This window comes from Brienomyrus brachyistius, chromosome 11 (genome assembly GCF_023856365.1).
Source record: "Brienomyrus brachyistius isolate T26 chromosome 11, BBRACH_0.4, whole genome shotgun sequence".
NCBI classification, from domain to species: Eukaryota; Metazoa; Chordata; class Actinopteri; order Osteoglossiformes; family Mormyridae; genus Brienomyrus; species Brienomyrus brachyistius.
Window position 1 is genome coordinate 14,414,911 of NC_064543.1, and position 21,337 is coordinate 14,436,247.

General features: G+C 43.5%; 1 protein-coding gene across 6 annotated transcripts in view; it reads left to right on the forward strand.

The window, feature by feature from the left end:
• kcnc1a (potassium voltage-gated channel, Shaw-related subfamily, member 1a) overlaps positions 1-13,861 on the forward strand; it is a 36,758-nt gene extending 22,897 nt beyond the window's left edge. The window contains exons 3-5 of one of the 6 annotated variants that reach the window (XM_049031522.1): positions 2,873-3,055; positions 3,880-4,016; positions 9,283-13,861. In XM_049031522.1, coding sequence (XP_048887479.1) covers positions 2,873-3,055; positions 3,880-3,998 — 302 coding nt within the window. In that variant the 3' untranslated portion in view covers positions 3,999-4,016; positions 9,283-13,861. Of the gene's footprint in view, positions 1-2,872; positions 3,056-3,267 lie in introns of all 6 variants that reach the window. The other 5 variants (XM_049031523.1, XM_049031520.1, XM_049031521.1 and 2 more) reach the window with 5 other exon arrangements.
• Positions 13,862-21,337: the final 7,476 nt, after the last annotated feature.

Sequence of the window (21,337 nt, forward strand, 5' to 3'; positions counted from 1 at the left end):
TCCAGCCGCTTTGTGGTTGCGACATGGTCACGCAGCTGTCTGCCCTTCTGCTCCCTGGATACTGCTCCATTATCATTGTGTCTGAAGCACAGACAAGACTAATAGGGTTGATCTCAGGACTGTAAGTGTGTTGCTCGGAGTGCTAGACTGTGAGCTTCTGTGACTTATTCTTCACCACTGCAAAAGATTCAGGGTAGATGTAGTGTGTACCTGCTACTGTGATGCGAGCCAGCCTGCCTGGCGAGAGGCCAAGGAGCCGAGGCAGCTGGGTTAGCTACTGGGACGAGGCGCGTGAAATTGTACAGACGGCAGATTCGAGACTTTGGAAACTATGCAGAAAGCCCATATGGGAGACATGCATGTATTTTGCTACAAGCTGTAGGTCTCAGATATGTGACATAACACCATGCGGCGATAAGGTATTATAACATTTCCAAAGCTCTCCATTGTGCTCTCAGTTGCAGGGTGGTAGCCAATCCCTTGTACCGGTTGCTTGTACTCAAGCAGCATCATATCACCCCAATAATAAGATTCTCTCTGTAACGCGTGAAGTTGGTCCACCTAGGAGGAGCTCCACGCATGAAATCTTCTGCTGATAAGACCGTGTAAGATTAAAATGCTATCTTTATTATCCACAAACAGATCACTTAACTAGTACAGCATAGCCTGTACAGAATAAATTGTATGGATAGACAGATGGATGGATGGATGGATGGCACAATATAAAATTCATTAAAAAGTAGTTACCTACAGAAACATTAAGAATGTAAAGGAATTGAAATGTCAGATTCTGTAAATTTTAAAAATGTTTTTTTTTCATGATTTAAATGTCAGAAGCTACATGTAACTACTGTTCTCTTGTAGGTATGCGATGCAAGGACACTTATTTTGCATATTTAAGATTTGTTGGAACAACAGACATAATCATAAATTTGAGGTTCTGTAATCTTAATGTAGCCGAATCAATTCAGCATCAACCCTAACCCACACAAACACACACATGCATAAACAGAGTTTTGGAGCCCACCTAGTGCATTTATCTTGACAGCACCTTATGCTTCTGCTGAAAGTCTAAAACTAACAGTGTGATTCTCTGAGGCAGTAAGCAATCTGCAATTGTTCTGTATGATTTACAGTTTGGATTCTGGGTGTTTAAAATGGCTCAGTCCCATATGTTGAGAAATGGCTCCCTGGGTAGGCTGGATTAGCTCCATTCAATCAAAATAGCTAATTCATTTCAAAATGCAGGACAGTCCAGCCACCCAGTTACTATGGCAAATCAGTTACTGAATAGAAGAATATAAAACTCTTTAATTAAGCAAAAATTCCAGTGCTGGGGAAACAAATTTACAAGTCTTAGGGTAAGCAATAGTGAAGGCTGCAACCTAAAATGATATAATTACTTTCATTAATTCCCTCTGTCTATGAGGGAAGCTTACTGGCTTCAGAGAAAGGACACTGTTACTCAGATGAAAGAACCCGAACATTTATACCTGAGGTTGGCAAATTCAGGTCTCCTCATATTGCAGGCTATTTTCAGTTTGTTCCCAGTGAACCCCATTTAATTTAGCGTGATTGAGCTGTTGAACCCTGTAAGTCCCTGATTTTGTCAACTGTGTTAAGTGCGAAACGAGTGCTGCTAAAGGAGTGCCTGTAAATGTGATGAATGAAAGTATAGAAGCAGCACTCTGCATAAATTCCCAGTGCTGGCCTGCTTGAAAGCTATGGAGCTCACGAAAATTATTATTATTGCCTGAATGTGAAGTGCGATACAATATATCTTTGCAGATATTTTAAACCTGCGTGGTGATTATAGCGTAATGGGATTACAACGCTCAGGAAGTCAGATTTGTGAGGGAGAGTTTAAATTGGGGAAGGGCATGTGGAATATTTTGCGAGTCTTTAGCTTTCCAGATGTATTTAACTAAAATGGACTTATTTTCGGCCTGGTGACTCAGTGGGTAGCGCTGTGGCTTCACACCTCCACGGTTGCATATTTGTTCCCTACCTGGCTCCTTGCATGCTCTTCCTGTGTTCATATACATTTCCTCCCACGGCCGAAAGACATATTTAGGCAGATTTATGTCGCTGGGTTATTGGATGCGTGAGTACTCTGTGATGGGCTGTCATCCCGCCCAGAGTGTCCCTCACTCGTGCTCCTTGCTTTCTACTCACTGTGACCCTGCATTAGAAAATTATTTATGGAAAATGGGTGAATGGATACATTAAATTTCCACAGGAAAGAAAAGCTTGTCTTTGTTACTATTATCTTCTGAGTTATATTTTAGACAGAAGCAATCAATTTACTTTTTTGATATTGAATAGAAATATATAACAGATTTTTTATATTTAAATTGATAAGGATGGGGTTTAATTATTTGTTATATTTTAGTAAAAGTGGTTTTGGGACACACAAATACGTTAAAAATATTAGTATCTGTTTTACTCCCTTGATAAATGGTAATAGAGTTATAATGTTTGTCCAATCAAACATTTCTAGAGAGATTTTGCAGTGATTTATGCTCTAAGTTTATATATTGAAACTTTTATCACGTGGTTGTAAAATTTACTAAGAAAGATTTTGTGGAATTTTAAATTAGCATGAATTTCGGGGGGGGGGGGGATAACATTTTGGTCAGTTCTGAGGGAACATGTATGAATAATCGGAGGCTGTGCTTTTGAAAAAGAATTTGACATGCGATACAAGGGATGAATCCGCTGCTGCTACGTTTCCTCATTCTGTAAAATGTGCATTTCCTCCAGGCCAGCAGGTGGTGCTCGTAATTTCTTTTTTGTTAATTTCACAAACAAATGATAAAATGCTCTCTCTGCAGAGTTTGCTTTGTCTCACATGTATCTGTGTGTTTTTAAGATCCAAAATTGAACGGGGAAGCAGCTAAGGCGGCACTGGCAAATGAAGACTGCCCTCATATAGACCAGGCCATATCCCCCGAGGACGGCCAGGTCTTTAGCCCGGGGGAGAGGAATGAACCACCCTGTTTCTTGGTGTCCACGACCGAACGACCCAGCCACACAGGAGGAAGAGTAAGGAAGGGTATGTATAAATGCAAAATACAGCAAAAACACAAATCTTCCTCTCTTACAGGACATGAACCTGAGTAGAAACAGTAAACCGCTAAAAGTCACTGTAATAATGGGTTGGAATATGTGACGATTGCTTGCTCCCGTACCCTACACATTTTAAGTGACTCCTTCCAATTATACAAGCTTACAAAACTGTGTGTCACTCTTACTCAACCCCCACAGTGCCCAGCCACAGGGTGACCATTCTGGCCCCGTCACCAGCCGCCCACACTCACACAGTCAGCAATCTGGTTGGATGTGCTGTCACAGGGCACCCCAAGCTAGACTGTCTACCCTGCACAGCTCTGCATTCTGGTTGGATGTTCAGTCTGCTTTGACCTCCTCCACCGGGACCCCTCTGCATTGCCCTTCCTACCTCCTCTTCCCTGTCAGCCTCCTACTCATGCTGTCCCGCTCGACTTTAGGTTGAAAGACAAGCACTCACTGAGTTCTCACAGTCTGCCTCATGTCTAATTTACTCATTTGTTTACGCATTTAAACAGCCTACAAGGAAAGCAGATCATACAGTTACATTTTTACAAGCATGATCATTTTTCCGTCTCACGTCCTCAGTCTTTTTCTAATCTTTCCTTCCATCCTATGAGAGGCAATTATCCAGGTTCCAGTAGAATCCTTCTGTTTTCCTTCACGACAGATACTTATGGATTCCAGCTCTGGTCTGATCGTAACCCTCGCTTTTTCTTTGTTGTTCGTTTGTTTTTCTTGTTTTCCCTTTCTGTTTGTTTGTTTCTTTTTCCTACCATCCCCATACCCTCACTGTGCTATGCCTCACAGCCTGTCCCTCCTTGGGGCGGTCCCTGGGAGAGGGACCCCTCGGCCCCCAGGTGTACCCTCTGCTGCAGCCAGGGTGGGTGCATTGCCAGGAGGACAGCTGTGCCAGGCTTAAACATTGAAGCCCCTCCCACACCAGAGTAAGACTCCAGCCACCGGCACTGAAGCCCCTCCCACCACACAATGAAAGTCTAACTACCAGTGCCCACTCTACTATGATGCTGTACAGTCAAGAAGCCCCACCTACAATTCAGTAACACTTTAACTACCAGTGATGAAGCCCCTCCCATAGTATAATAAGACTTTGTTCACCAGCACTGAAACCCCTCCCACAATGCAGTAACACTCCGTTCACCAGCACTGAAGCCCCTCCCACAACACAGTAACACTCTGTTCACCACCATTGAAGTTCCTCCCACAATAGAGTAACATTCTGTTCACCACTGCTGAAGCCCCTCCCACACTACAGTAACATTGTCCACCTGTGCTAAAACCTCTGGCACATTGTGGTAACACTCTGTCTACCAGCACTGAAGTCCCTCCCACACTACAGTGACACTTTATCCACCAGTGCTGAAGCCCCCCCCACACTACAGTGACACTCTTCCCACCAGCACTGAAACCCCTCCCACACTACAGTGACACTCTTCCCACCAGCACTGAAACCCCTCCCACACTACAGTGACACTCTTCCCACCAGCACTGAAACCCCTCCCCCACTACAGTGACACTCTTCCCACCAGCGCTGAAGCCCCTCCCACATTATAGTCACACTCTTCCCACCAACACTGAAGCCCCTCCCACACTACAATGACACTCTATCTACCAGCACTGAAGCCCCCCCACACTACAATGACACTTTATCCACCAGCACTGAAACCCCTCCCCCACTACAGTGACACTCTTCCCACAAGCGCTGAAGCCCCCCCCACAATACAATGACACTCTTCCCACCGACACTGAAACCCCTCTCCCACTACAGTGACACTCTTCCCACAAGCGCTGAAGCCCCTCCCACACTACAATGACACTCTTTCCACCAATGATGAAGCCTCCCCCACACTACAGTGACACTTTAGCCCCAGCGCTGAAGCCCCTCCCACACTACAGTGACACACTTCTCACCAGCGCTGAAGCCCCCTCCAACACTACAGTGACACTCTTCTCACCAGCGCTGAAGCCCCTCCAACACTACAGTGACACTCATCCCACCAGCGCTGAAGCCCCTCCCACACTACAGTGACACTCATCCCACCAGCGCTGAAGCCCCTCCCACACTACAGTGACACTCTTCTCACCAGCGCTGAAGCCCCTCCCACACTGCAGTGACATTCTTCCCACCAGCGCTGAAGCCCCTCCCACACTACAGTGACATTCTTCCCACAAGCGCTGAAGCCCCTCCCACACTAGAGTGACACTTTAGCCCCCAGCACTGAAGCCGCTCCCACACTACAGTGACACTCTCTCCACCAGCGCTGCAGCCCCTCCCACACTTCAGTGACACTTTTCTCACCAGCGCTGAAGCCCCCTCCAACACTACAGTGACACTCTTCTCACCAGCGCTGAAGCCCCTCCCACACTACAGTGACACTCTTCCCACCAGCGCTGAAGCCCCTCCCACACTACAGTGACACTCTTCTCACCAGCGCTGAAGCCCCCTCCAACACTACAGTGACACTCTTCCCACCAGCGCTGAAGCCCCTCCCACACTACAGTGACACTCTTCTCACCAGCGCTGAAGCCCCTCCCACACTACAGTGACACTCTTCCCACCAGCGCTGAAGCCCCTCCCACACTACAGTGACACTCTTCCCACCAGCGCTGCAGCCCCTCCCACACTTCAGTGACACTCTTCTCACCAGCGCTGAAGCCCCCTCCCACACTACAGTGACACTCTTCTCACCAGCGCTGAAGCCCCTCCCACACTACAGTGACATTCTTCCCACAAGCGCTGAAGCCCCTCCCACACTAGAGTGACACTTTAGCCCCCAGCACTGAAGCCGCTCCCACACTACAGTGACACTCTCTCCACCAGCGCTGCAGCCCCTCCCACACTTCAGGGACACTTTTCTCACCAGCGCTGAAGCCCCCTCCAACACTACAGTGACACTCTTCTCACCAGCGCTGAAACCCCTCCCACACTACAGTGACACTCTTCCCACCAGCGCTGAAGCCCCTCCCACACTACAGTGACACTCTTCTCACCAGCTCTGAAGCCCCCTCCAACACTACAGTGACACTCTTCCCACCAGCGCTGAAGCCCCTCCCACACTACAGTGACACTCTTCTCACCAGCGCTGAAGCCCCTCCCACACTACAGTGACACTCTTCCCACCAGCGCTGAAGCCCCTCCCACACTACAGTGACACTCTTCCCACCAGCGCTGCAGCCCCTCCCACACTTCAGTGACACTCTTCTCACCAGCGCTGAAGCCCCCTCCCACACTACAGTGACACTCTTCTCACCAGCGCTGAAGCCCCTCCCACACTACAGTGACACTCTTCCCACCAGCGCTGAAGCCCCCTCCCACACTACGGTGACACTATTACCACCAGTGCTGAAGCCCCTCCCACACTACAGTGACACTCTTCTCACCAGCGCTGAAGCCCCTACCACACTACAGTGACACTCTTCTCACCAGCGCTGAAGCCCCTCCCACACTACAGTGACACTCTTCTCACCAGAGCTGAAGCCCCTACCACACTACAGTGACACTCTTCTCACCAGAGCTGAAGCCCCTCCCACACTACAGTGACACTCTTCTCACCAGAGCTGAAGCCCCTACCACACTACAGTGACACTCTTCCCACCAGCGCTGAAGCCCCTCCCACACTACAGTGACACTCCTCCCCCCAATGCTGAAGCCCCTCCCATCTCAGACTTCAGCACAGTAGGAAGGTAGTATTAATGATTAAGGTTTGCACGCCCAGCTGGAGGGCCTACGCTCTCACAGCACCATCACTGCCAACAATTAATTCTTTTCATTGGTCAGATGGACCAGTATTTATTTGAGTGTGACCTCCTGCTCACTGTGAAGTTTTCATGAATCAGTGAGGCCCTTTCTCCAGCACGGCTCCTCTGGGGCTTTTTTGCAGTTCACTTAGGGGTTCAGTAAGTCCACTAATTAACAACAAGCAGCCACATTCACTCACCTATGCTGTTCTGTCCTTATTTCAGTGCACAACTTGATCTGTGAGCAGTGCATCTCAGAAAGGATCATCGTCCTTGTTCTCTAAACATTGCATTATATGCTACAGGATTCTAGACCTGTGGAGTATGTTTTCCTGAGAGATTCAGCAAATTCCTTACAGACATTTGATTTTTAAGTCGATCTTTTGTTGCACATACATCCCACTTTGGTCTGGCTGCCCAATTGCACCCTGGGACCTGCACACTTTTTATTTTTTTGTCACTCATGATGCATTGTCCTGATCAAACACATACTCTTGGCTGACTGAACAATCCAGTTTTTTCAAAACCAAATGCCTTAGCTATGTGTCCTGTCCATGAATCATTTAAAGTTCACAATGACAATAAATTAATTAGACTCATACCAAACCTTAACTGAAAAAAAACATTTACTGTCAAGAGGTCAAAGGCCTATACTTGTAACAACAAATATTGCTCAAATGAAATGTGACACGCTGTTTTTTTCCCTGTATACATATATTTATGTACATATTTTATTGTGTCTATGGAAAGATGTATGTATTTTTGTGTGACAGTATTTTTTCTGTTACTGCATGCTTTTGAATTGATTATGGGCCCAACACTGCATGACAACTACTGCAGGTAGGGGGCACTGGAATTGCAGTGGGTGGGCACGCACTGGTTCTGTCCTGTCAGTGCCCCTTTTGCACACTCAGGTGGTCTATGACAGTTTTCCGTCATTATAAATTTACTATCAAAAAATGAGTAGTTGGCAGCTGGATTTGTGACGGGTGACTTTCGATACCAGTGCTGCCCCTTCTCCACCACCCCCCTTGCCCCCTGCGCCCCTCCTTTGCATGCTGAATGGTTGTCAGACTGACAGCGCATGAAGGACCATGGTTTTGAATTGGCTACAATGTTTGTCAGTGCGTAATCTGTTGCGCGAAAGCGAAGCTGTGGTCTATACAAGACGCCCATTCTGCTAGCTCAGAGCTCTCCCACCCGCCCCCCCCCCCCCTCCCCCGTACCTCAAGGTTACCCGAAGTCTTAGGGCCGTAAGAGCATGGCAGGCATGAAGTGCAAACACACATTGTTTCCGGTGTGTCCTCAGCCCTGTCCTGCAGCGTGGTCTGTCTACTCAGCCGGTTGTGTTCCCCATTGTTCTGCCAAAATGTCGTGGATCGACAGTGCAGAAAGGCCACTCTGGCCCAGGACCACCTCATCCGCCTTCCCCGCACGGCGTCCAGTCCAGCTGTCTGTTTTCTTCTCTGTGGAGTCCTTGGTTTCCTCCCTTGCCCCTTATCTATGGATATATATGTTTGTTTATGGTCATCCTGAAATCCCCATTTAAGAACAACAAACACAGAGCGTCTACAGTAGAAGGAAGAGGGACAGAGTGGAAGAAATGCTTCCCTATGCCCTGGATCATGGAGGTCTCACACAGTGTCACAGGCTTTACACACTTACCTGTTTTGAGCTATTAACATATTGTGTATATCTGTCGGTCTGAACAAACTAGATAACTCAGACAAAACCAAGACACAAGCTTGACTTTTCAGATGAAAGAGTGGACTGTCGTCTTGTTTATATCTTCATTTTGGATGTAAATTTTTCAGTCTTCCTTTGTGAAAGCTTTCCTTTGGTTTACTGTCTTTATTAGTTCCTTCTGTTGCTTATACACCTTATTCTTATACACATCTGTACTTCGGAATCTTGTGCTTTTCCTTTCCAATCTGCAAAACCTCAGACATACACTCAGGCACTCAAACGGACCATCAGAAGCAGAAACTGGGGGCTCTTAATGCTATTAATTTTTCCTCTGCTTCCTCTATCTAGTTCTGCTCTTACTGGTTCCCAGTTTTTGACGTTTTACCCCATATATTTCTGGAGCTGAGTCTCTTGCTGTACCTGTCCCTTCTGTACCTTCCCTACCTGTATGTGGTGTGCCCGTGTGTGTGGCACGGGGCTTGGGCTTGCAGGCTATCGGATGAGTGGCTCCCAGAATGCACTGCAACCTCTCATTCTTTACACCAGTGCCCCGCCCTCTATGTCTCTTTCTCTCGGAATCTCTCTCTTTATGTCACCTGTCCTCTCTTTCTGCTCTTTTTGGATTTTTTTATCGTTCCTTATTTTTTTAAAAAAGAAGTGTTTGCTACTGTTTTTTAACCCCTTCCACTTGTCTTGCTGTCTTGAACAAAAACGACTCCTTTCTATGGCTGGCTGAAGCTGAGCATCGCCCTGTATTTTTTACCACAGATCCCTGTAAGGAGGAGACCCTCCTCATTACATACAGGCAAGCCGAGGCTCTCACAGTAACCTGACCGGGGCCCCCTGTTGTCTAGAATCCACTGCGCGGGTCACATGATTCCACTATGACGTGGGGACACTAGCAGACTCTGAGCGGGCAGAGGGACCGAGGAGCATGGGAGCGAATCACGTGATGCGCCACGCACCTCTCACTGAAAGACACGCCATCGATACCTTTCTTTTTTTTCCAACGAGGGAAGATGAAGAACTGAGGAGTTCAGTCGTTTTCAGATGCGGACTAATACAGAAAGAGGATGGTGGCACACTTTTCCTGAAGAGGATGGCAGAGAAAAAATGGGCAGAAAATTCATACAAGTAAAATAAGCAAAAAGGTCAATAGCAACTGCTAACAAAAACAACAATAATACCTATATTATAATAGGATAAATAAGACTACAGAACTCTTGATTGTTTAGCATGAGCTGCATGGTAAATAATATAAAAGACAAGAACTGTAATTGTAATGTATATGTAAGAAAATATATTTTCCTTTCGAATTCCTTATCCTTTAAGATCTTACTTTTACATACATTTAATGTAGCCAGAACACATGAAGGTACAGTGTATAGCTTTACTTTGACAGCCAACTTTTCAGGCGAATCGTCTTTTCATTAGGCGAAGTTATTTCGACGAGGCAGCTCTGATCACGCCGACGCGACCTTTCGCTCCTTCTCCACGGAATGCGCGGATGACGAAAAAGGAGGGAAGACCGCTTGTCGCGTGGTGTTCGAAACACAGGTCGACTTACAGTACAATGCATGCGTGTTACCCGTCAGGCAGCATGAGGACACACCAGCTGGGTGACACGGCGAGTCCCGTGTGCGTTCTATCCTTGTCAGTGTTTGTAATTATTTATGTGTAGATCCCAGAGGAACTCTTCACTTTAACGAGACCCTGTTCATATCACACATCCAATATGTACTTTTAACAGTATTATTTTTAGAAGAAGACAGGAAACAAAAAATATATATATATAAAAAAATGTCAGGGGAGAGAACGAAGGCATTTTTACCGTTCTTTCTGGCTTCAGACAAGTGAAAAAGATATAAAAGCCGAAAAAAAAACGCAAGAGCATTGTATGCAATTTAATACTATGAGCAAAGCGAATGCATGCACTGTTATGCAAAATTAGTAAATAAATAACAGACGTTCTATAAGAAAAAGTTACGCATGAAATAAATTTTGTATCAAACCTGCATTGTGTCTTTTTTCATGGGATGTGCAAAGACATTTTTCCCTTTCTTCCCTTTGGTGGAAATGGCTCCTCTTTGACTGCGTGGCCGTGCGCTATCTGGGGTCAAAGAGCAGCTAATTGAAAGGAATGAAAAAGAGAAAAGGCACTGGAGGCCTAGGGGGCTGTGACTGGCAGAGCAACAGCATGGTGATGATGCGTGCAGCATGGCGATGACCTCACCCCATCTGCCTTTTACAGAGCATGGTCGCCCATCAGGCTAACCCGACCACATGCGTAGGTAGAGAATGCGGACTTACACATGCATGGAAGCAGACGGCGCTAACCAGGCCACATGTGTACGTAGAGAGTGCGATCTCACGCATGCATGGGAGCGGACGACGCTGACCTGACTACATGCATCAGGTAGAGAACGCAACCTCACACATGGAAGATTCCCATCCACATCGGGTACACGTGCACGGGCAGGGACCTCACACGAGCATGGGAGAGGGTACCAAAACGTCAGGTGTACGAATTACAGCCTCACGTACAGACGACTGTCACCTGACACCATGCGCAGGCAGCGAACGTGATTCCGCACATGCATCGCAGCAGATGATGCAAGCCTGACCCCATGCATAGGCAGAAAATGCGATGTCACACATGCATGGGGGCTGATGAACCTACTAACCTGAGCCCATGCGTAGGTAGAAAAATGCAACATGCATGGGAGTACATGGTAAACCACATTCTTACCATGGGAGAGCAGAGCACTTTTTTGCACCCTAGAGATTTGTGTCACTTTGCGTAACCCCTCCCCCCGCCCCCTGCCTTGCAGTTCCGAACGGCATCCATCATTCTCATCACTCCTCTTCCCTCCCGGTTGGATTATAACACTGTTGTTTGTTGTTGTTGTTTTCTTCTTCGTGTTTTTAGAGAGCCAACGACTGGGCCGCCGCAGACCTCCCTCAGAGTCAGTGTGTGTAATGAACCATGGTGTCCCAACCACTATATGTATGACCAATGCCAACCCACCCCCCACCTGATTACGGTGTAGTGTGTTTGTGTGTATAGACGAGCGTTGCCATGACGACGTGGACTAAGGGGACTGGCGAGGAGCGAGCTCGGCGTAGATGTTCCATCGATAGATCTTTGTTTTTTCCCGCCCCATTTAGCTTTATGCTCTGTACTCGTGCCTTGTTATAGTGATCGTAATGTGCCTGTTTGTGCATATATGTGTGTGTCACCGCTATGCATATGCTTCCTTTCTGCCTCCACTGGCTGAAGCCCCGTGAGAGGAGTAGACACGGATTTTGCGCTGATGTTGCCGCATTCCCCGACGATAACAATCACTTTCACCATGAGTAACTGTGGAAACCGAACATGACATAGTGTTGTGCGTTCTCTTGTACTGTGATTGACACATCATAGTTGCCTTTTGCTATGTTTGCACCGGTGAACCCTGAAATACAGTAAAATGAAGGAAATGAGGTTTTTAGGGTGTGAGGCTATTTTGACGTACCAGGAGCTACCCACGGCATTTACAAACAAACGTGTCTTATTTTTAGAGATTGTAGCGATAATCTAAACAAATAGGGACCAAGAACATTGCGTGTAGCTAAATGAATACAGGTGGAAAATATATTAGGAAGCTGTTACAGAACCCTTAAGGAAGATATCCAGACCTATATATAACTGATAAACCTTTAACTGCATTGAGAAATGACCGAATTAAAAGTAGGGCTAATTTACTCATTTTAGCAACATCGCCTCATAATGATGCTACTGCAGCCTGCGTAACATGAGTCAATCTAAGGTTTGCATTTCCTGATATACTGTAGGTATCTTTTTAAGACACGGGTAAAATTGAATAGAAAATATAATTAACTTGTTTACAATATTAATGTGTAACCACATATGTTGACACAAATTCGAGAAGGATATAAGCAGTGAAGGACACTCCTTACACTATTTGCAAAATGGCTAATGTAACGTATAGTTTGTCTTTTAGACCTCATTATTTACTCCTTTCATATGTAGTTTTAAGATGTATTAGATTTAAATGCCGTTCTTTATTTTTGTAGAAAAATAATCTCATAGTGCCACATCCCACAATAGTCTCTAAGAGGGTGTAGCCATCCTCTCTTAAAAGGGATGGGGTCTCAGTCTTGGGAAGGTACGGCTTTCCTCTTTTAGTGATTGCAGCCTCCTGCTATCGGAAGGTGTGGCCTTCCCCTTTAAATGGGCATGGCCTAGTTCTCTGCGGAAGCAAGATCACTGCCTATCTGTCTTCGTGCTCCTCAACATCCTCTGTTCAGTTGATGTTTTTATCTTGCCTGAATCTAGCTTGGTTGAATTAGGTACTATATTGAGTAGTGATGTACTGTTGTTCGGTAAATTTTGTCTCACATTGTTTGAGTTCGGCATTTTAAATGCCGTGTAACTGTATTCAGTGAAGTAGAGTAAGACATGCTTCGATAAAAGCATGAGTGAATAAAACAAGTGGTGCACTATATTTAGGTTTAATAGCAGTGCTAAGTTTTCTTGCCACGCACATAAATTTACACTTGACACCAACAGCCTGTCACTGCCATGATACAGCAATGGACATCTAAGCAAATGTGTGTGGTTATTTACTTTGGACTTTATATAGGGGTACTTAATAGAAGTCTGCAGTGTCTGATGATTCACTGCAATATTCCCAGGGAGCAATGAGATCGACATGATGCACTGGGGTCTAATTCAAAGCATAGCTCCCATTGGTAGGGGATTTTATCACAGGTTACTCTCACTGTTCTTGGATAGACAGAGATACTGGGTGAATGGAGCTCAGGACTGGTACCTAACAGTGAGTTTGGAGAAAATGCCAAGTTTGTGAAAGGTCATTTGACAGAACGCTGGATTGTTCTTGTAAATGTTCAAAAAGCCAATTCAGTAACCAATACTTTCCTCATTGATCCTGGACCATGATCTAAACAAAGCTACTGTAGAAACACTGCCACTCTGATGACAGTCAGATGTCTCCACTTCCCCAGCCATCCCTGCACACACGTGACCAAAGGCAGGGAACGTGGATCAGAGCACAGACGCATCACGGAATCCACCCGGGTTTTAACTGCCGGTCGAGTATGGGTGCCATCCATGAAGTCATGGATCATCTGCTAGCCGATACACCTATGAGCAGTGGAGAAGCATGATTATGTTTGTTCAGTGGAATGTGCACAAATCCAGGTGCTTCTATATCCGTGGTTTGTATTGAATTCCTTTGGTCCACAATGCATTTCTCTGTCATTTCCTCTTTGATTCCAACAATGGCTTAAATATGAATAAATGCAAAAATGTATAAAATCCAAATGTTTTGCACTGTGCTTGATTTAGAAATTAAACAGTCATTTATATTTTATTTGATTTTGTTTAATTTTGCTGGTCTCTTTCATCTTTTTAGTAACATTCATAAATATGCATTTTGATAATTCAGTGTGATTCTGAAGGTTTATTGTATGAAATGTTCATTTCTGTTAAGTTTTTTCTGACTTTACCTGTCCTGACCTACATCACGGATCCACCTGAGTTGACAAATATGCCCCAACAAAGCAGCATTCTTTTATTTTAGTTCTTCTTTGATTATAAAAATCTGGGAGGCCAAAAAAAGATTTTGCCTTTGGAAGTTTTGTGGAATTCCTGGAATGTATATCATCACTTGGGTGACTTTTCAAACGTTTTAATAATCTTAAGTGTTCTTTGTTTTAAAGAAAACGTCAATTACCTGTAGATGCAATATCATTTCCTTTGGATATATAGGAAAGTTGTGATGAATTGAGACTATAACGATACTTTGTTATTAATTCAAGCCTTGGATGAGACTGGTATAGCTTCTCATGATGGGCAATTGAGTTAAGTGCTCACTAATAATTGCATTTAGTTCTGAATGCTATAAATAATGGGGGTGGCACAGTGGTTAGCACTGTGGCCCCACACCTCTGGGACCAGGGTTTATGGCTCCATGTGTGTGGAGTTTGCATGTTCTCCTTGTGTCATTGTGGGGTTTCCCCCACCGTCCAAAAACATGCCGAAGTTGATTGGAGTTAGCAAACTCATTATGAGTGTGCCCCCCTGTGATTGGTTGGTGCCTGGATTATTCCCTGTCTTGTGCCCATAGGCTTTGGGCCATGACTCTGAACAGAAGATGGATGGATGGAAGCTAAGCAATGATAACAACCGCAATAATACAGTCTTTAGTACAATCATAGGCGATCCTTTATTTTAGGTGCGTTTATACTTATCATCCCAAGTATCTCTCTGTTGTGTACAATCGAACATTTATTTTTCTAGTCTCTTATTTCATTTTCTATTTTCTTCCTGAAGGAGGCAATAGCCGTATTGCGAGTTATGCATAATTTATGCTTACATCTCGTACCATAACTCTACACACTATAATGAGATATAGAGACAGACTGAAACAAACTTTTTTATTGCTCAGGCACTGGAATTCTTCCTCATAACAGATTTCATTTCAGATTTCTGCAATCACATATTTGCTCCTTGTATGTGAAGCAGCAGACTGTTAGTAAGGCATCCTGTACTGTAATGCACGCAAAAATAATAATGCTTAAAGTTTTTAGGGTGTTGATTTTTGGTACTATTTAGCATGAAATATAAAAATAAAGAAACTTGCAAATTGCGTAGTATTTATGTCCTGTTGTTATATCCTTGATTTTGTGGAAGTGTCTTTAGCAGTGTTATTTTGGGTATGTTTTGACGTCATCAAACACTGCCCACTGGCTATGCAGACACACACACACACACACACACACATTTCTTTTTTTTCCATTTCCTCTCAGTGTCTCAAGGTGTCTCCCATTCCTAAACACAGCGAAAGCTGTGGAACAGCAAGTCTTTCTAAAGTTTCTTGAAAAGATTCAAATGAACTTTCTGACTGTTGACTTTGGGACATTCGCTTGTTTTTCACAAACCGTTTTATGTCTCAGGATGACTGTCAAAAGAGTGCTGAACAGTAGTCTGTACTGTGTAGGTCTGCTGCCCGGACCGCCCCTTGGCATTTATACTAGGAAGTTCCACTTTGATCTCACCATACCACGTTTTACAGGAACTGGCAATTTGTTTCAGACCTAATGCTCATTCGGAGACCGTATTTTTAGTACTGGCTCATATTGCAGACTACAGTGAATCTTTGTCTGACATACAATCACTGGATTGTGTGAGTGCCCTCCAGAACCAAACAAGAAGCCTAATTTATCAACAGAGTAAAAGCAAAATATAAAATGCCGAACATTTAAATTACTATGATACGAGGAAAAGAACAATGAAAAGGTACCGTTTTACACTGGTGCGAACTCTTGCTAAACAAGGCCCTTCAGAATATTTTTTGTTCCATTTAATTTTGTTCATGTTCATAAAATTTAATTGTGATGTATTCAGCGACAGGAGAGTGGATTCCTGGTGTTCACACAGAGCCATTCCACATGGCAAGTAAAATACAGTCAAACAATAATATAAAACTAGTCAAGCTAATTAGCCATACTGTAGGTCAGGTGTTTTATATTCTGAATAAGAAAAGGGCACAGTGATTATACTCCTCTCCTTAAAACCATATTAAATATAGCAAGGAATAGAATTATACACATTTGTTATTTTTAATACGCAGGGATAGTATAGTAGTTGTAGCCCACTGTTTATAAAACCACTTTAGTTTTCTGATTTTTTGCAACTCAGTGTGAATTTTTTGATTCTTATCTGGTTTGTTACAATTTTAATTGACTGGATCAGAGGTTATTACCAAGTAACATATAAAAACATGTGATATATCACAAAGAAACAGATGACAGTGATTTAAAACATCATAATAATAAAGCCAATCGACATTTAGAAGTCACATATTTATCTATTTTTATGTTTGTTCTTTGTGAAGAATTTGTGTTTTTTCTGCCGCGAAAGACCAGTGTCGACCAGTGCTAATAAAACAGAAAATGCACAAATGCCTTATCGCTATGAGGAAATAGATTTCTTTTAAGACTTCTACATATTGTACTGCATATCATTTCCAACCTCATCCACTAAACTTCATAAATCTTTTACATGGTTGTATTTGGCCTTACAGTAACATTCTCGCCATTGTACTCCTTGATGACCTTAGTCAATATATATATTGATTTGTCGATGTCTCTACATACTTGGAAATGGATACTGTAGTAAGATGAGGTAATAATATATGTAGCAATAACAATGAAGTGGGTAAGCTGAAGCTACACTGTAATTGCAGAAAAATATGAAAGTGAACTTCCTAATTTGAATCCTATAAAGTAACTGAACCCTAAAGACTTTGAAAGGGGCAACATGCAAGTCAGAATGTGCTTCTATCAAATGAACAATTTGAGAAAATGGATTTTAAAATTAATTTAAACCTCTGGTTTGAATATTGTAAATACAATGTGGGACCAAAAAAATAATACATTTTAATTGCATTGTATTTTACTGCTATCTGGTCAAATGGAGTCTAGTTACGTCACCAAGACATGTGATGTCCTTTTCTGTTTTTTTTTTATACTGGAATTAGGAATATTGATGTATATATGGATATCTAAAATTATCACAATCCACTCAGCTAAACATACTCCTGTACATCTCACAGCTGGCCAGCAGGGTTGGCATGGAAACCAGCTGCACGTCAGGCAACGTGCAGCTATGAAAAGCTGAAATATACGCCGATGTTGACACGCTATAATTCTGAAATTTCAGAAGCAGCAGCACTGTGCATGTGAGCTGCTCAACATTTCTCGATAACCACAAAGAATAATTGCAGCAGGGATGTAAACACAGTCATGGCGTTCAAAGAAACACAGATGCCTAAAGAAGACTGGTGCTTCACTCCCAGCAGCACACATGCAGAGCTACACTGCACGTCTTAGCACTGCAGCATTTAACCACTGCATATGGGTAATCTTTTAGCCACAACATACGGGCATGATGAAATCTCAGACTCCTCTAGGTCAATGTTTCCCAACCCTGTCCTCAGGGACCCCCAGCCAGTTCATATTTTTGCTTCCTCACAGCTCCCTGCCAAACAGTCCACATTTCTGCTCCCTCTCAGCTCCTGGTAGGGGAGGGAGCAAAAACATGGACTGGTTGGGGGTCCCCAAGAACCAGGTTAGGAAACACTGCTGTAGATGTATGCAGGGCCCTATTAGGATTAGGGGTGTAGGAACAGGGGGATGTTGCCCCCAGTATTTAATCCGGCTTCAGTCCTCCCCCAGTAAACAGACCTTTCAATTTAAATTATGAAGTTGCATGGCCCCCAATCTCAAGCTCTCTTCTACTCCATTGATTAGGATTGATTGTGAAATCATAATCGAATCTGCTGGTCTGTCAGTAATTCACAGTAATCGATATGTTTGAATGATTTCTTTATACAAAGTCACATTATTTAGCAAAGTGCAAAATGCAGTTACAACTGGTGAAATTTCAGGAAAGCATTTTCGTCAGCAGACAACTAAACAAGCAGTAAAACTTTGGGTCTGTAAAAGGTCAATTTCTGGATTGAATAAAAGTGCTGTGTAAGCCATTTTGGGTAACAATCCATAATGATATACAGTGGTACCTCAGAACATGAACTTAATCCGTTCAGAATTCGTTTTTGAATCCTAAAAAGTTTGAGTTTTGATCGAATTTTCTCCATAAAAAATAATGGAAAACCAATTAATTGGTGTATAGGTGCAACACCTGTTATAAGTGTAAGTACAACATATGAGGTTATAAAAAGAGGATAATGGGGTTTGGTGAGCAGTACCCTCCCCCGCCTCTTGTTTCCTACTGTATGTGCATTTGTACAGATGTGCAGATTGGTGGATGGAAGTTGCCAGAACATCCCGAGACCCGACCATACATTTTCATGCCCCATTTTATTTTCTTGCTGAAGCAGCAGTTATCTTCAGTGCCTTTAGCCTGTCTCTGCATCTGCACATGATCCCCGTTTACCCTGAAAAGACCCTTCGGGCTCAACTCCAGGACAGAGCCACATGACATGGAGAATTTTGGAAGGAGGATGTTGGCATTTGTCTCTGTCGGGGAGAAGGGTGACAAGGGGTGGACTGGCTAACAAAAAAAGAAAAATGAAATGGAAAAGCAAAACGGTTCTCAGCATGAGTGAGCTGGACTGCTAGACCTTTGCTGGGGGACAACAGTAACTAAATGACTTAAAAACGGTATAAAGGCAAAGCAGTGAGTGAGTGGGAGAAAGTTGACATGTACCTGCACGGTTATCTGAGTCACCCTCCTGGGACAGATGCAAATAATATAATAAAAGAAATATAATAGATGTGCAGGAAATATCCAATTCCCTGCACAGCTCTGTGTCTCAATACAACCAGTCCCCAATTCTGTGTTCACCATCCAATGCACAGACCTATTGTTATATATACGTTTACTGTTATATACCACTATAAAATTTAGAGGTTGTTCAGAGAGGTTTAGATGTTAGATACATAAATAGTTGTCAGATTGTATTCCTTCTCAGAAATAGACTGCATTTATAATCAGTAAAAACATGTACCATTTAGCAATTTTAATCCCATATTTGGTATATGCGTTTAAGCCACTCAACTGTATGCGTCAAATTGCATGTCCTGGGGCCTTTTCACACAAGAGGTGCTGCTTAAGATTTATGCAGAGGCAGCAGCTGACAACTGTACCTAAAACAGACATTCAAACCCAAATATTGGCATGATGGTCTACAGCTCCATGATTCAGTGGAAAAGCACAGAAACACATTCAGACTAAAATTCTGGTGCACTGTAATACTACAGGTGTCTGCTCCCTTAGTGTAATACCACTTTTTGGAAAAGGCAGATTTTATATTCTAGTGTTTGAGCTCTATAGTAGAGCAAGTTAACAAAGTCTTATTCAAACTCACAGATTTATTTATGCTCCATCTGTATCTGATGAAATACAGCTGAAGGAGCTCATATTCTGTATTTTCCTTAAGAGTAACATAGAAGTATCGTGATAAATACAGTCTTCTGGATTACAGGTTTATCCTTTTTACAAATTCTTTTAAAAATACTAGACCTGGCCCAGCTTTTATTGGACCTGCCTGATCACTGCTCAGCTAGAGCACTGCTGAGGTGCAGTCCCAGGATTGGCAGGGCTGGAGACTGTTCTTCTGCAGGGCCTGGCTGGGTTTCCATCACTGGGGAGATATGCGCCATGGCAACCTGGTTATCTAATAGGTCCTGTCACCATGACAACCACAGCATGCAAGCTCTCTCAAGGGCAGTCCATTGTTATTGCATATACAGCCCCTGTGGTAAGGAGCAAACATCATACAATCTTCTGTGCATAAATGTCACTATGTCACTCTTAGTTTCCCCCTGTTCACAAAAAAAAAACACATTTCAAGTAACACAAATCATTTTAGACAAATGAATAAGCTACGCCATGGCAGCCAAAAATACAAGCTAATGTGTGTATTGGTAATGGAAAAACTTTCATATATGTTTCTCCATGTATTTCCCATTATAGCGTGTTGGTCACTATCAATCACTTTCAAAAACCTTGCAAATTCTTTGGATCCCTTCTCACTGCTGTTACCATGGCAACACTGCAAACCCCAGCATCAGTAAAGCAGTGTGAAAACATTCGCTCTCAAGAGTACAAGCTGAATTCACACACCGGGCAGCCGCTCACACACAGACATATAATAACCATACATATTTAAAATACAAAAATGCCTATTTGACTACAGACATGCATTTTTTAAGGGCAGAAAATATAAATAAGGGGCAGGATTTTCAGTATGTTATCCAGCCATGTTTCCTAGTGGCCTGTGCTTCTGTGTGTCAGACTGCGGTCTGTAGCCCCAGCCCACTTTCCCGCCGGGTCCGTTGATTCTGATATATACACTATGTGACTGTGCATCAAAAAATTACTGCCGCAATAATAGTTATAATAACAACAATAATAATAATAATTCCAGACTACATCAGTCTGTTAGCACTGGCCACAATACTGAGAAATATAATGTCACTGGAGTAATTTTTTTTGACAATTTCACAGTTTCTACAAGGCTCCGCATACGACTTCATGCGATGCTATCCAATAAACTATTCACATTATGTACAAACAGGGCTCCTAGTCACATGCACTCCTTCATCGGTATCCACAATAGCAAAAATGTGAGCTGTACCCTTAGCTATTAGGTCATTGGACCTTGCGAAGCAGCAAAGCAGCGAAAGCCTCAGAAAGACAGAATAAAGAAAATCACCATTGATAAGGATCATTTAACACTGCAAAGCTGGCTTTTACTGGGTGTGCAGGGTACAGAGTGACTGCTAATAGCCAATTATCAGCTCCATGTCGATAGATAAAGACTGGTAAAGGGCATAAACAGTCCAACATGCGTTGTCCCCCATATATAGCTGGCGGTTAGTAACATGGCTACCCTGATAGCAGCGAGGACAACCAGCTTACACCCAAAGCCGTACTCAGAGTCATTTCTGATGAAGGCTACACAAACTGCGATTGTTTACAGTGTTGTAAAAGTAATGTGTGGGGCACAATATGACGAATAATGGGATTTCTTTTGCCAAGATAGATACCACAAGGAACAAGGCCAAGTCAGGCTAAGCCAAGTCGGATTTATTCTTTTACCACCATAGTCAGGATCCCACACTGGGCTGCTGATTGAAAGGTGGTCATGGAGAGACATTTGTTTTTGCTTGTTCTGTAACATAAATCAATGCTTTAGTGTGAGCGAAGTATCCATCACTAATAGCCAATATTAGCCATTTGTTATGTTTTCATCCACACAATTTTATA